This window comes from Magnolia sinica, chromosome 3, assembly GCF_029962835.1.
Source record: "Magnolia sinica isolate HGM2019 chromosome 3, MsV1, whole genome shotgun sequence".
Lineage (NCBI taxonomy): Eukaryota > Viridiplantae > Streptophyta > Magnoliopsida > Magnoliales > Magnoliaceae > Magnolia > Magnolia sinica.
The window spans coordinates 63604592-63621061 of record NC_080575.1 but is presented as its reverse complement, the minus strand read 5'-3'; the positions used below and the strand labels follow the sequence as shown (position 1 = coordinate 63621061).

General features: G+C 40.3%; 1 protein-coding gene across 1 annotated transcript in view; it reads right to left on the bottom strand.

The window, feature by feature from the left end:
• Positions 1-16162, bottom strand: part of LOC131239975 (probable inactive leucine-rich repeat receptor-like protein kinase At3g03770) — a 40136-nt gene extending 23974 nt beyond the window's left edge. Inside the window, exons 1-2 of the mRNA XM_058237950.1 lie at positions 13984-16162; positions 12585-12718 (exon numbers count right to left, since the gene is read on the bottom strand). Coding sequence (XP_058093933.1) covers positions 12585-12718; positions 13984-15334 — 1485 coding nt within the window. The 5' untranslated portion in view covers positions 15335-16162. The remainder of the gene's footprint in view (positions 1-12584; positions 12719-13983) is intronic.
• Between the last annotated feature and the right edge of the window lie 308 nt (positions 16163-16470).

Genomic DNA, 16470 nt, shown 5'->3' with positions numbered 1-16470 from the left:
GGTGGCTAAAGATCTTTATTTTGAACTCCCCATTGTATTTTATATTTTTTGTCCCATCTTCTTAGCTTCTTGTGATTATAGTGTCTTATATTTTTTGTCCATTCATGGAAGAAAGAAAGTGGAATGTCGAATAAAGAAATAAATGTTGTGGAATGAGATGGTTGAGTGCACGAGGAAACTAGCAAAAAATATTTTAGGAGCATCTAGAGGGAAAAGCAAATCATATAAGAAAACATAGTGGTGGAATGATAATATATAAAAAGCTATTCATGAGTGAAACATTCATGTTTCAAAACATAGCAGGGAACTAGGATCGATGAAAATTTTGAACAATATATAAATGCCAAAAAGTCTCCCAAAAAAGTGATGAGGCTAAATTGAAGGTTTATAATGATCTTTACAATAGATTAGGGACAAGACAAGGTGAGAAAGATATCTTCAAACTGTAAGGACCTAAATCATGTTAGATGCATTAAGAGAGATAACCGAAGGGTACTAGTAAGGGCCTGTTTGGATTGAGGGTAAATAAAGGGAAGCATTCAATTTATGTCGACAAGACATGTGCACTTGCCTGAGAAGCAAAAGATGTTGTAGCAAACTATTTGCCTCCTCAATAAGGGAGCAAAATTGATGCAGGATATTAAAATTAAATATGATATGCAAGCCCCCCTACACACGTATACAAGGAGGAGGGCCCCACCATCAATCTAGATCGATGACGATGTCCAAGGAGGGCCTCCTAGTTAGAGGATTTTGTTTTGGTTCCTTGGAGTGGACCCAATCATCATGTGGATCCCACCATTGGATCTCATGATCGTGGCCCACTACCCTAGATGATCTAGGGACTTTGAATTTTGCTTATTATCGTTATTAGGAACATCATGAGCGATTTAAATTGCTTTGATTAGTTGTTATTTTTGTTACTTCATCTCCAAGTAATAGTGTACGCACATGGCACGGCTTTTAGGGTATAGAGTTTTCTTATAAATAGGCAACCCCTTGAAGGTTTTTTCGAATGGAAGATGATCAATAAATCAAAGCAATCTAAATCGTTCATAGTGTTTCTAATAACGATAATAAGCAAAACTCAAAGTCCCTAGATCATCTAGGGTAATGGACTACGATCATGAGATCAAATGGTGAGATCCACATGATGATCGGATCCACTCCAAGGAACCGAAAACACAGTCCTCTAACTAGGAGGCCCTCACTGGACATCGTCATTGATCCAGATCGATGGTGGGGCCCTCCTCCTTGCGAACGTGCATAGGGGAGGCGTGCGTGTGCGCGAGATGTCCCCATCAAAAACCTCTTTTTCAAAAAGTCAAATGGAGGGAAAAGAGTTTGTCTTTTATGTGACATTTTAAATGGCAAATTTGGGGGGGGGGGGGGGGAAGCTTTCCCTTTATGGGATTGCAATCCAAACACTTTAAAATCAAAGTAAAAGCATTTTCAAGGACATGTATTTAGCAAAAGGGTTTGCATGCCCTAGCGATGTTAGTTTACCATCCGCTTAGGGGATGGACCCTTCTCTCACTTCCGAGAGATAATTGGTCCAATTCTATCAATGACCACGTGGATTGCGCTTTTGCTCTAAATCCCATTGTTCCTTCAAATGTCAACATTAATGCTAGCATAACCCAAATCATCCCAAGTGAGTCTAAGAAGAATTCTAATCACTTGCTCGAAAACAGTAATGAAGAAGAAGATGATCTAATGTCTCCTTTGCCTCCTAACACAAGCAAAATTATTCATGATTTTAATCTCTAGTAAGGTGGTCACTAATTGAGGATCTTATTAGAAGTTGTCGCCTAGTGAAAAGCCTACATTGTAGGACGAATAGAAACAATCCCCATCTAAGTAGAAAGAAGGTAGCCTTCTCTTCTTGAAAGAAAATGCATAGAGAACACCATACTCTTCTACTCCATATATTCCATACAACCTTCCTAACCTAATACATTATGTCTGAACAACCAGCTACCCACTAATATTATACATTTTTAAGATCATGGGTGGCAATGGGTCAGGTTCAGGTCATGTCAGGGTCATCCACAGCTAGAACCATTTACTAAAATGAGCCAAGAATTCTACACGAACCCCTGTTTCACAATATATATATATATATATGATGCAGGACATGAAATTTAAATATGATGTGCAAGATTTCTAGCTTAAGATCACGTTAGTTCAGAAACAATTACATAAATTCCACATCCCACATGAAAGTCCAAACCATTCAATTAAGGGGAATCTATGCGGGTCCAGGCCTACACATGTTAGGGCTGGATCTGTTAAAATTATAAACCAAATGATGCTCAAAGATAAGCGGTAATCATCCACACATGCACAGCAATCAGTCCCTAATCCAAGGGATTCACCAATTTCAATTCAAGGAACCCTAGGGTAAGAAAATGGGCATAAAATTGGAGATTTGAGTAATTTATGGTTAGGTTTAGGGATTTTGGGTGAAAGCGGAGTGAAAGAGAGAAGAGAGACGAACCAAAGAAGTACCGCACGCGTGGACAACAAAAATGGCCTAGACACACATGTGTGTGATCCCGACCGCACGTGTGTGGGGCCCACTATTCAGAAAAATGCCACCTTAGCCCTAGTCGGTCAGGGATGGACTCCAAAACCCCCAAATCTCAGCTTGATCCAATGAACGGTTTGTGCGTGGTGCTTCGCCGAAGTTTCAGCCCTTCCATAGGGCCAGATTCTGAAATTCTGCTGTGGGGAGGAGAATTGCTGCAATAGATGATTGATTCAAAGTGTAGATGATGGGGTGAGATGAGAAGAAGGGATGATAGAAGATGGGTAGTAGAGATGGCGATGGATGGGAGCGAATCGAGATAAATGTGGCTTCGCACCACGGTAGCTAACCCTTCGATGAAGGGAAGGCTTCACACCCAATTAGGCCTCACAACTCAAAGAGTAGGAAAACGCAAAATTTTTATTAATCTTCAATGAATCAAAAGAGCTACAAGGGGTGCTTATTTATAGGAAAACCCTATACCTCAAAACTTGCGCCATGTGCGCAACCTATTACTTGGCGATGAAGTAAACTAAAATAAAAACTAAACAAGGAAATCTAAAGCGTTCGTGATGTTCTAAATAATAACAATAAGCAAAACCTATAATATGAAATCAATTCAACTAGTGGGTCACGATCATGAGATCCCATGATGGACTTTTCTTAACTATCGGGCCCACTCTTTTGAACCAAACTTCGTCTTCTAAATAGGAAGCCCTCCCTGGACGTCGTCATCGATCCAGATCGACAATGGGGCCTTCCTTCTTCTGGCGTACGTGAGTAGGGGACGGTGTGCGTGCATGTGTGCGCGTGATGTCCCCATCAATATATATATATATATATATATATATATATATATGAGAATGCTCACACACAACTAGTTGGATGGTCCAACTAGCTGCTTGATTTAAGGACTAATTAATGGTAATAAATGTTGCCGAGAGAAGTTGTTTTAAAGAGGACAAGGAGTGGCCAGCATGGGTGGGCCCCACCGCAATGTTAATATGGAATCCACCCCCAACCATGAGGTGAGTCACCTCATATTAGACACAGTGCCCAAATATCAGACTCATCCATGGTTCAAGTGGACCAAAAGATTAAAAACAACGTAGAAGGAAAGATCATCCTCCAAGCTGTTTCCCTTGATATGGCCCACTTGAATCACGTATGGGTCTGCATTTTGAACCTCAAGCCTAGCTTTTGATGTGGTATCTAATGGTTGTAGTGGATTTCACATGCTCATCACGGTAAGCCTAAAAAAAAAATCAAGGGTGGACATCTCTTCCAACTATTCCCGTTGGTATGACGCACTGGAATCAAAAGTCAGGTTGATTTTTTGGCTCTAGGCCTAGCATAGGATTATATATCTAATGGTTAGAGCAGATATCATGCATACATCACTATAGGCCCCATTAAAAATGAAGGGCGGGGATCCATCTCGCCTGTTGGTTTCCAAAACGCTAATTAATTTCCGAGGTGAGGAATTATTTCACGGTGACTTTGAAAAAAAGGCCAGTAGCTCAGGTGGGCTAAACCGTAGAGTTAATCTGAAATCCACCTCGACCATTAGGTGGGTCACCCCATGTTAAATCTAGGTGTCGAAAATCAGCCCCATCTGTGGTTTAGGTGGACCACACAATTGGAAAGAGCATAGTTCCATATCATTTTAGGGGGCGAGCCAAAAATAAGCCAGATCTAAAACTCTAAGTGAACCCCACCACAGGAAAGAGTTGGGATAGAAAGCCTACCATTGAAATCTTCTTGGGGGGCTATAGAAGTTTTGGATCAAGCCGATATTTTCTATGGTGTCCGCACTATTTTCTATGGTGTGGTCCACTTGAGCTTTGGATCGACATCAGTTTTGAGATCATGCATAAAATGATCTAGAAAAATGGATGAACATCCTGGATAAAACACATGCGGCCCACGGATCTTTTTAACGTATACGCATCCTTCCAATCTTCTACACTACATAATCCAACCCCCTTTTAGAATGCCTCCCGCTTTTCTCGGAACTATGTTGTTTTCTTGAAACCGTTGCGATACAGATGCCCACCAGTGATTTTTGACAAGGTCCATGGTGATGTTTTTGTGAGATCCACTCCAACCATTAGATGTGTAATCCCATGCTAGGAGCCAAAAAAAAAAAAAAACCAGTAGGTCAGGCTAGTTGTCACATGGGCTGACCTAACCCATTCCGCCCCTATATAGGCCTGATGTTCCTCCCAAAATAGGGCATCAAACTATTTTACCTTCCCTTATCTTAAAACGATCACTAAACTTCTCCCCCCTTATCAATATAAGGTAGAGCCAACTTGACAAAAGAATCTTAGCCAAAACAAAAATCCACCAAATATCTAACTCCGTCACATGCTCCAACCAGAAATTAAATCCCTTTCCCACACCATGTTATCACCTAAGCCCTCCAAGCTCCAACCCTAAGGGTGGCAATTGGTAGGGGATTTCCTATTCTAGTTGTGATAGTGTATACATATATATATATATATATATATATATATATATATATATATATATATATATATATATATATAAATGGTTATGACAACTGCTACCCATCGAACATTAACACCACGACCATGTATGCTGTCATGCCCGTAACAGGATATAAATTCAGATATGATGTGCAAAATCTCAGGCTTAAGATCACGTTAATTCAAAAACAATTACACAAATTCCATATCCCACACAAAAGCCTAAACATTCAATTGAGGGGAATCTATGTGAGTCCAGGCCTACAAACGTTAGAGCTGGATCAATAAAAATTATGAACCAAGCAATACTCAAAGGGGAATAGAAATCATCCACACATGCATGACAATTAATCCCTACTCCAAAGAATTCACCAATTTCAATTCAAGGAACCCTAGGGTGAGAAAATGGGCAAATAAATTAAGGATAATGCAATATAGGGTTAGGGTTTATGAAAAACTGGTTTTGAAAGAGCAAAATAAGAAGAAAACCTGAACCAAAAGACAGTTCCCGCGCGCGGACAGCGAAAATGGCCTAGACGCACGTGCGTGTGATCACGGCCGTACGTGTGTGGGGCCCACTATTAAGAAAAAGGCCACCTTGGCCCTGGTTGGCCAGGGATGGACTCTAAAACTCCCAAATCTCAGCTCGATCCGATGCACGGTTTGTGCATGGTGCTCCGTCGAAGTTTCAGCTCTCCTGTAGGACCAGATTTTGAAAATCTGCTATAGAGAAAAAAACAACTGCAACTATTGATGGATTTGCAGATGGAATGCTTGTAAGAGCAGAGAAATATGGATGGAAGAAGGTGGGGACGAATCAAGATAGATGTAGCTTCGCACCATGGTAGTTAGTCCTTTGAAGAAGGGATGACTTCACACCCAATTAGGTTTTCATAACTCGAAAAGGAGCAGGAAAATGCAGCAATTTTTATTAATCTTCATTGAATCAAAAGAACTACAAGGGATGCCTATTTATAAAAAAACCCTATACCCCAAAACTAGCGCCATGTGCGCAACCTATTACTTGGCAATGAAGTAAACTAAAATAAAAACAAATCAAAGAAATCTAAAGCGTTCATGATGCTCTAAATAATATAAATAAGCAAAACCTGAAGTATGAACTTAATCAGACTAGTGGGTCACGATCATGAGATCCCATGATAGGCTTTACTTGACTATTGGGCTCACTCTCTTGAACCAAAACTTCATCTTCTAACTAGGAGGCCCTCCCTAGACGTCGTCATCGAGCCAAATCGACGGTGGGACCCTTCTTTTCCTTACGTACTTGCGTGGGGGGGAGGGGGGTGTGCATGTGCGTGATATCCCCATCAACTCTCACCGGCTATGAAAATTTCGCCACTAGCAAAATAAAACTCCTGAACCGCTACAGGATGTCAAGATCAAGTCTTTGAAGCTCCTCCTCAGTAAGCCACGTGCTGTCTGAAGCTGGGCGTAACTTCCATTTAACCAGGTACTTCTGAAACCCGCCGTCCGACATTGAAACTATCTGATGGTCCAGGATATCCTCTATTTCCTTTCTGGGTGTGTAAAGGTTAAGTATGGGAGGTAGAGGCTGGGAAGAAAGGTCAAGAAGAGTAGGTATGAGAGGTAGAAGTTGAGAAAATGGGTCGGGATGGGAAGGTATGGGACATAGAGGCTGAGAAAATGGGTCGAGAAGGGTAGGTATGGGAGGTAGAGGCTAGGAAAATGGATCGGGACGGGCAGGTATGCAACGTAGAGGCGGAGAAGATGGGTCGGGAGGGGGCCATGGATCAAGGGAATAGTTTGGGGAATCAGGATGGTTAGGTGAAAGGCTGGACAATGCATCAATGACCCCTTGAAATGCAACTAGATCCTCCACATTAAATGTGGAACTAATTCCTATGGAAGGTAGAAGATCTACCTCATACGCATTGAGACCGTTTCGCTTTATAATTTTAAAGGGTCCAGCGCTACACGCGTGTTAGTTACGAACAGCACCCTGGGGATACCTCTCGGGCTTAATGCGAACTATCACAGAGTCCCTTACACTGAATTCCTTGAAACATTTATGTTGGCCTGCAGAAAATTTGTAATGCTTATAACTAGTAGTGATCTTCTGCTTGATTTCTTAATACCATGAATGAATGTGATGCGCAAAAGACTCTGCAGGCTCTGACGGCCTATGGGACAGTGACATAGGAACAAGATCAATAGGTTTCTCAGGTTTATAACCAGTAACGACTTCATAAGGACTTGGACCTATCGAACTATCGACAGAACTATTAAACGCAAACTTGGCAATAGGTGGTATGATGTCCCATGTTCTGGTATGCTCTATATCCCTCATAAGGTGAGACTCATCTAGTAGATTATCAGGAAAGACATCACGTAACTCATCTACTACCAGAATAGCCTCAGTGGGTAACTCTACAATAGCCTCTGGTGCACTCTCTCCAGCCACAAGGCAGCACATATTGTACCCCTGAAAATAGTGGTCTTGATGTCCCTCATGGGGTGGGTGCACGGGTGCATGCCCATGACTGATTCATTGGTCTATCCTCATAACCACCTGCCTGAGATTGGACATCCACTCTAATGATGGGGTTTGTCCTAGTGGAGGCCTTTAGTTGGGTAATGCGCACATCAAGTTGTTCAAAACATTAGTCCATATCCAAGCACTTACCCAAAGACTCAATCTAATGGGACAGTTTATTTAGTGACTCTTGCAATCGTTCCATATTTAGTGTAGGGTGAAAACCAACTACGACCCGTATGTGGGGGCATACGATTACTAACTCCACCTAAGAACTTTCTATGACGACTATATGTAATTAAATGAGACTAAATGATCCTATGAAACTCTATATGAGGGAAACTACGCAGTGTTACTAAAATTCAGCGATATAGTTGTCAAAATATAAGAAAGTTTTTTTTTTTTTAAGAAACAACCTAGTTTCTAAAAAAGAAAAAGGAAAGTTTCTAAAAACAAATTAGGAAATTTCTTTAAAAAAAAAAACAAATTAGGAAAGTTTCTAATAAAAAACAAATTAGGAAAGTTTCTAAAAAAACAACCTAGTTTCTAAACACAAAAAAGGATAGTTCCTAAAAACAAATTAGGAAAGTTTCTATAAAAAAAAAAAAAGCAACTTAGTTTCTAAAAACGAAAAAGGAAAGTTTCTAAAAACAAATTAGGAAAGTTTCTAAAAAAAACAACCTAGTTTCTAAAAAAAATAAACAGGAAAGTTTCTAAAAATAGAAAGTTAGTTTCTAAAAAAGAAAAAGGAAAGGAAATTAGTTTCTAAAAACAGATTAAGAAAGTTTCTAAAAAAATTAGTTTCTAAACCTAGAAATAAAAAGTTAAGTTAATTTCTAAAATAATTCAAATAAGGGGATAACAGAAAATTTCAGCAGCTTATGTCAGGGTTTATGGACCTCTAAACAGCCATATATGATGAGAATTGATGTGCAATGGACATAAACAACTAAACCCTAAACACGTAATGCATTCCCCTATAAGAACCCTAGGCTTTGATACCAAATTTGATGCAGGACATGATATTCAGATATGATGTGAAAGATTTCAGGCTTAAGATCACGTTAGTTCATAAACAATTACACAAATTTCATATCCCACATAAAGCCCAAACATTCAATTAAGGGGAATCTATGTGAGTCCAGGCCTATAAACATTAGGGCTAGATCAATAAAAATTATGAACCGAGCAATACTCAAAGGGAAATAGAAATCATCCACACATACATGATAATCAATCCCTACTCCAAGGAATTCACCAATTTCAATTCAAGGAACCCTGGGGGTGAGAAAATGGGCAAATAAATTAAAGATAATGCAATTTAGGGTTAGGTTTTATGAAAAATTGGTATGAGAGGGTAAAATAAGAAGAAAACCTGAACTGAAAGACAGTTCCTGCGCGTGGACAGCAACAATGGCCTAAACGCACGTACCTGTGATCACGGTCGCACGTGTGTGGGGCCCACTATTCAGAAAAGGGTCACCTTGGCCCTGGTCGGCTAGGGATGGACTCTAAAACCCTCAAATCTCAGCTCGATCCGATACACGAATTGTGCGTGGTGCTCCGCCGAAGTTTCAGCCCTCTTATAGGGCCAAATTCTAGAAATCTGCTGTAGAGAGAAAAACAACTGCAACTATTGATGAATTTGCAGATGGAATGCTTGCAGGAGAAGAGAAATATGGATGAAAGAAGGTGAGGGCGAATCGGGATAGATGTAGCTTCGCACCATAGTAGTTAGCCCTTCGAAGAAGGGAGGGCTTAATACCCAATTAGGTTTTCATAACTCGAAAAGGAGTAGGAAAACGCAGCAATTTTTATTAATCTTCATTGAATCAAAAGAACTACATGGGGTGCCTATTTATAAGAAAACCCTATACCCTAAAACTCACGCCATGTGCGCAACCTATCACTTGGCGATAAAGTAAACTAAAATAAAAACTAATCAAAGAAATCTAAAGCGGTCATGATGTTCTAAATAATATAAATAAGCAAAACCTAAAGTATGAACTTAATCCGACTAGTGGGCCACGATCATGAGATCCCATGACAGGCTTTACTTAACTATCGGGCCCACTCTCTTGAACCAAAACTCCGTCTTCTAACTAAGAGGCCCTCCCTAGACGTTGTCATCGAGCCAGATTAATGGTGGGGCCCTTCTTTTCCTTGTGTACGTGCGTAGGGGGGGCGGCGTGCGTGCGGAGAGAGAGAGAGAGAGAGAGAGAGAGAGAGAGAGCTGCAACAACCGTTACAGCTTGTATCGTAATAGTAACAACGGTGGCCATTATGACCAGCGATACCATTATGAATACCTAAGGCTAGACCCATTATTATGTTAGGTTCGGGCCATGCTAAATAGGTAGCAGGTCAAGTTCAAGCTAGAAAAATGGGGCCCATTTAAGTAAACAGGTTGGGTTCAGGTTTAAACGTACATGACCCAACCTGCCGTATGCCCAGGCCAAATGACCCAACCTGAAACGTAAATGAAAGATCAGCATAGAGTTTTAATCCTTGGACCCAACCTGCCCTATAGTTTACTAATGGGTTTTGCTAAATGACCTGATCCAACCAACCTTGAGACAAGATATAGCGTAGAGTGATAGTCCTTGGACTAGTCAAAGCTTGTAACTAAGGCTGGCAACGAGTAGGCATGTGGTTCAGGCTTAGATTTTGCATTAGTTAGGCTGGGCCTATTCAAAATATCAATTTTTCATGGTCTATGCCTAGCTCATTGCCACCCTAGTTGTAACACTTCCTTACCACTTCTCTCATAATGAGTGCTGCCTTGGCCTTTCTTTTATTGGGAGAAGCTAGGCTCGAACCCAAGACCTCAATGTGGAAATGGAACCTGTCTACCATTCAATTATGGACTTGAACCCCTGCTTGACCAATTTTGTTTACTTAATAAACTAGAGAATTATTGGATGAATATGAGCACATTTTTCACTTGGACAAGTGGGTCGATGGTAGGAATCCAAACCATTGGTCGGTTGGATCCACCAATGGAGTAGGACAATGCTCAGCTAGAATTTTCTTATCAATGTGATACTTTTGCCATGGGCATTCATAAGAAGGCCCTTCAATAATCTATACATATTTTACTCATTCCTATTAGACATGTTCCATCTCTTCATATGCAACTCCCATCACTTGACCATGGGCAATGTAGACTGAACAATTGGTAATTTCACAGTAGGCATAGTTGGTTCAACAATCAACCTACATTGTCTGTTTTGGGGCTGATGGGTCCCAACCCAGTCGCAATTCAATGGGTGGGTTCAGATCAGCCTTTGGGTATTGGGTCGTAGGTCAAGTTCAGGCCAAATTTCTTAGCCTGTTTCGTGAATGGGTCAAGCTAGCCTGTTTCATGAATGGGTCAAGCCCGGGCTGACTCTAACTGGCATGAACCAATCCAAACAAAACTCCCTTTGGCATTCCCAGACTTCTAGTTCAAAACCCATCTCTCTATAATTGCATACATTTTCTCATTTCACAAGGTGAAACTTTTTTGGTTCAAACACATAGGTCAATGGTAGACAGGGAGTGTTTCCACATTGAGATCTCAGGTTCAAGTCCAGCTTACCCATAAAAAGGGTAAACTTTCTTATATACACCCCTCATAAGTCATAATTATGCATTCCTCTAATCTACCAGAGGAACCTTTTGTGACCAGGCTATGTATATCTTCATCAAATCTATAAAAATGGTCAAGCATCAATTGTTAGCAAAGTCTATCCATTGACTTCATAATCATTTTGTCATTTCCTTCTACACAAAGTTATATGGACACTTCCATTTTCTGGGTTTCTGTCGTGCTGACAAATGGGGACACTTGGAGGATCTTCGACACGAAAATGAAACTTCAAGATCTGTATGGACAAAGTGTCCTAGTGATGTCACTGAAACATGCCATGGATTGGACACTTTTAATTGAGGTGTTCAAACATATTCCTCTGAAAGCTTTCCTTTTTATCTTTTTCAATTATTTATTTATTTATTTATTTTGTTATGTGAATTTATTTTGTCAAGCAAAAGACCTCTCATTCCTAGCCCTCAAGTTGGTGAATTCTGTTGTTATTGAAGAAACTACTCATAAGGTCCTCCTCTCACTCTCTAGATTTTAGTTCATTTTTCAATATAGGCACCATGATCGATATAACAAAAACGTACCAGCTTTGTCGTTCTTTCTTCATTTACGCTCTCTTGTCGAGGTTTTCTAATTTTTTAAGAGCACGAGTGATGTTCATACAAACTACTATTTCTTGAGATGATGATACATCATTTTTACATTTTTTTTTAAATCATTTATTAGATTATATTGGTAATTTGTTAATTTAGACTAGATGTGATTTTATTTAATTTTTAATTGAATCGTTATTAATTCGGACACATGCCTAGATTTTTGGAGTTTGCTGGATACTTTAGGACACTTTTGCACTTCGCACTTCCAAAAGACCCTCCATGAAAAGGAGGCTTCTAGGTTTTGCATCTAATTTCATTGTGGGAATATGGATATAGTGTCATGATAGCAGTTAGAATTGTCATATGGTCCTTCATTGATTTCTTTCTTTTGTTATCAACAATGGAAACACTATTGAAACAAGAGAAGTAGAAACAAAACTAATACATCAAAGAGATGGAAAAGAGAAACCATCTCAGAAAAGTGGGACCTGAGACCTTAGCAAGCAAATCAACGCTCTCATTAGTTAGCCTCTCCTGGTCATTCATTTCAAATAGGCATTATTTGATGGGTCTTTCACACAAGCATGCAAAGAGAAAGACGAATGGAAATTAAAACACTATTGAAATAGGAGAAGAAGTAACATTAATCCACCAAGACAATGCATAAGGAAACCACGACCATGCAATGAATTGAACGAGAGAACCCCTTCTTAGGAAAGAAATCAACAATCTCATTAGATTCTGTTGGCCAACCATAAAAAGTTGGCCCTATTGAGTGGGTCTTAGACACACGCACACAGACATATAACCAGCAAGTAGATTAGTTCCGTGAAAAGTTCGAAAGCATTTTAGAGTAAGGGATAGGTACCTTCCCAATTGAACCATCACCCATAAATCTCGACTGGTCAAAGTTATTTGTTGCTTCTTGTAACTCTTCTAAGGAAAACAATCGATATGCTGGTGAATTTTGTGATCCTATTTTTGCTGCTTGGGAAATATATCCTGAAAAGATAATGGACCGCCACCAATCAATTCTCACTAACTTTCATGACCTTTATTTACAAATGCGTAATATGGTTTTCTAGATCTTGAAATTCAATCATTACGAGTGACTTTGCAGCATTCTTCTCACATTTTGAATTTGGATGAAGAATGAAAACCAATGCTTAAATGTATGCATGAAAAGCCATCCGTCTGAAAATACAGATAATATCTTAGAAATTGGAGACACCGACCAAACCCGAAATAATAAGCAATAACATACATATGAGAAATGCTCACATCCAACCGGTTGGACAAGAAAGTTGCCATCCACCTAGTGAATAACTTCCAACATGTCATCTACATGCGACATCCAACCCATCCAATAAGTTGGCCCCACCATGATGATCACCTTGTGTAAAAATCAGGCCCATTAACTCATCAGGCGGGCAACAGTTGCATTTTATTATTTATTAGCAAATTATACAATATTTTCTATGGTGTGACCCAGTGAGGAGTGGATGGCACTGAATTTTGCACAAGGTGATCCTTGTGGCAGGGCCAACCCATTGGATGGGGTGAATGTCGCGCACACTTGATAGGTTGGAAGTCATGCACTGGATGGACAGCGACTAATTGTCCAACAGTTGGATGTGAACATTTCTCGATACATACAATACAGTGAGCTAATTTTCTTCTATTCAACAAATGTCCAGAATACTATAACAAACATCTTTTGAACATTACAATTAAACAGATAACAAGGTAGACACATGTGCTAATTTTGTAATTCTATTGACAATATAACTGACAAATTGTGACAGGGAATGCTTATTGCACATAACTTATTGTGCTTGTTCCACACATGAATTCCAATGTGAGCACATGGCAGATGTGTACAAGATCCAGGCCAATCATTTGAAGGCCCCACCATATAGCGGTTATGGCACAGAAACCATGGTGGCTGGATGACACTACTGCTAAATTTGGAGAGAAGAAAAAAAGCCCACCCATTTTCGGACTCCAATCTGATAGAGCAATTAGGACCACCCTGTGGCCTGATGTTCCCACAATGGCCCATATATTATGTGGAACACCAGATATGTGATCCAGATCTAATACAGCCTGCCATGTGGACTTTTATGCAATAAATTGCATGATTAGAATTCCTCTTGTTAAAACTAAGGGTGGTAAGATTCTTTAGGTTTTGGAACCAGAAAATAAAATCAAAATTACAAGTTTCAGGAAATAAGAAATGGAAAAGGCACCATTACTAGACTACTTACTTGCATTTGCAAGGAGCTCAGAGGAGAATCCTATCGGCGTGTTATCCGGCAGTTCCTTTGGCAATAAACGCTGCTCCGATATCCCTTGTGGACAATACTTTCTACAGAGAGCGAGGAATGCAAGCAAAAGCAGTATCACTATGATGGCAATTCCTCCAATGACGCCGAATAAAACTCCAACACCTTTGCCGCTAGATTCTTTCCTTTTCACGTCAATTTCTTTGCAAAATGAATCATTATGCTGATGCAGTGGATCGACAGACAGACAATTCCCGTTGAATTTAACTACTCTCTTATCTGATCTAGAGCTCAAGCACGAAGGCAACCCGCCCATGAATCTGTTAGTGGAAATATCAACAAACCCAAGTTCACTGCTGCAGCTTAGACTGTTGGGAAGAGACCCGCTAAGCTGATTCGATGCCAAATTCAAATAACTTATATTTGGCAAGGAGAATAAAGATGCAGGCGGTGTTCTGCGGAGATCATTGAATGACAGATCGAGGTGTTGGAGCTGACCCAATTCACCATATTGCTTAGGAATCTCACCGGAAAATGAGTTCTTACTGAGAAGGACCGTAACTAGCCCTTTGGGCATTTTTGGCAATTCAGAATCTAGCTGGTTCTCTCTCAAATCCAGTACCTCAAGGCTACTTAAGCTACTGAGATCAGGCAATTTACCTGATAGATGATTCTGAGAGAGAGAAAGATATGTGAGAGTTGTAATTCTGATGATCGATGGTGGGAATGGCCCGTCCAACTGATTGGTCTTCAAGCTCAAAACCGTTAGATTTGATAATGAATCGAACCAATCAGGGGTTGTGCTGTTGAAAAAATTCTCGTCTAACGTCAGAGTCTGGAGTTTTACCATGGTGGAAATCTTGGGAGGAACCAACCCGTATAGGAAGTTCCAACTCAAATCGAGAATTTCGAGTGAGCGCAGACGGTGGATCTTGTCAGGGAGTGGGCCCCACAGCCCCAACGAAACCAAAGAGACGACTTTCAAGCTAGTTAATCTCGACAGTGTAGTAACAAAAGAGTCAATGGAGAAATCTCGGGATAGAGTCTGACCGGGAATCGGATAGCCGTAGAATGTTCTGACCGTGACAGGCTTGTCACCTATAATTCTGAGCTCGGTGACGGAGTTTCCGAAGCATGTGATGTTTAGCTCAGGAGATGGAGGTGTATTGCAGAGGTCTCTGCTGTTGTTCCAGATATCCAATGGTTTCGGGTATTCCAACTGCTTCCGAAGCTGCCTTAAAACTTGGGTCTGAGAGGATTGTAATTGTTGGGAGCCAGAGATCAAAAGAAACCATGAAAAGCAGAGAATGATAAATGCTCGAGAAAATGCCATTGATGAAGAGGAGGAAGAAAGGAGTACTCAGTGTTTTTTTTTCCCACTGCAATAGCTGAAATATTGAAAGAAAGAGAAATGCAGAAAGTGTTTTTTTTCTTCTTACTGAGACTTCAGGAACCGATTCGAATCATGGAAATCAAATACAAAATCAAAGAACACCTGCTAGGGAAAAAAAAAAAAAAAACAATCGCGGGATGGCATTCCGGAGGTGAAAGATTTTCAGGGAGTGGGAGAGAAACCCAAGAACGAAAAATCACTATACGAAAATAAAGCTTCCATGAACAACCGAGGAGTTTTAAATTTTAAATTTTTCCTTTCCTTCTCGAGGGAGAAATTAAAAGAAATTTTGAAATTACAGAAGAAAAACTGAAAAATCCCAACTTGGAATTTTCTTAAAAGAGTTTTTGAGCAAATTGGACAAAACCCATTAAGGAAAAACAGAGGAAATGCAGAAAAAACAGTTGATTTTATGAAGTGGAGAGCTGCTTTAGAAGAAAGATTGGAAGTTTCTGGGAACCACAGAAAAACCCATGAAGGAGAAACATGGAAGTTGTGGAAAAGAAAAGAAAGAAAATCATCTGCCCAAAAGATCTAGGACTTTATTTTCTTCCTCTAAAACTCTGTGAATGATGTGTAAGTTGGGGCTTTAAAGGAGTGAGTTGGAAAAGCGGCAAAAATAGCAAATGAGGGTGTAAAGGCCTTTACAGCTACCACATGGCCTTCTTCATTTCGAGACCGTCCTGGTCTTTCTTTCATTCATTTTATCTGCATTGATGAAGATGGATTGCAGCAGAAGCAGGACTCTCTCTCTCTCTCCTCTCTCTCTCAGTAGAGCTGGAGTGGAAGTGGGGAACCAGCAACCGGAGCAGTGAACATTCTTCTGCCCCTGCTATTCTCATAAATTACGATAATACCATGGGCGGTCTTTTCCCTCCCTCGTTTTAACTCGTGGAAGATGACGAAGACGCCCCAGGTTTCGTTCTACTATTACGAAAAGAGGTCGTAGCGACCAGCGATGCTCGCTCCCGACCCAAAGTCACCTTTTGCTCAGCATTCGAATTATACCAGGGGGGGCTCGTGGCTTTGATGATCCGAACCGTTGATACGATGGAACTAACCGTGGACAGTCCGTG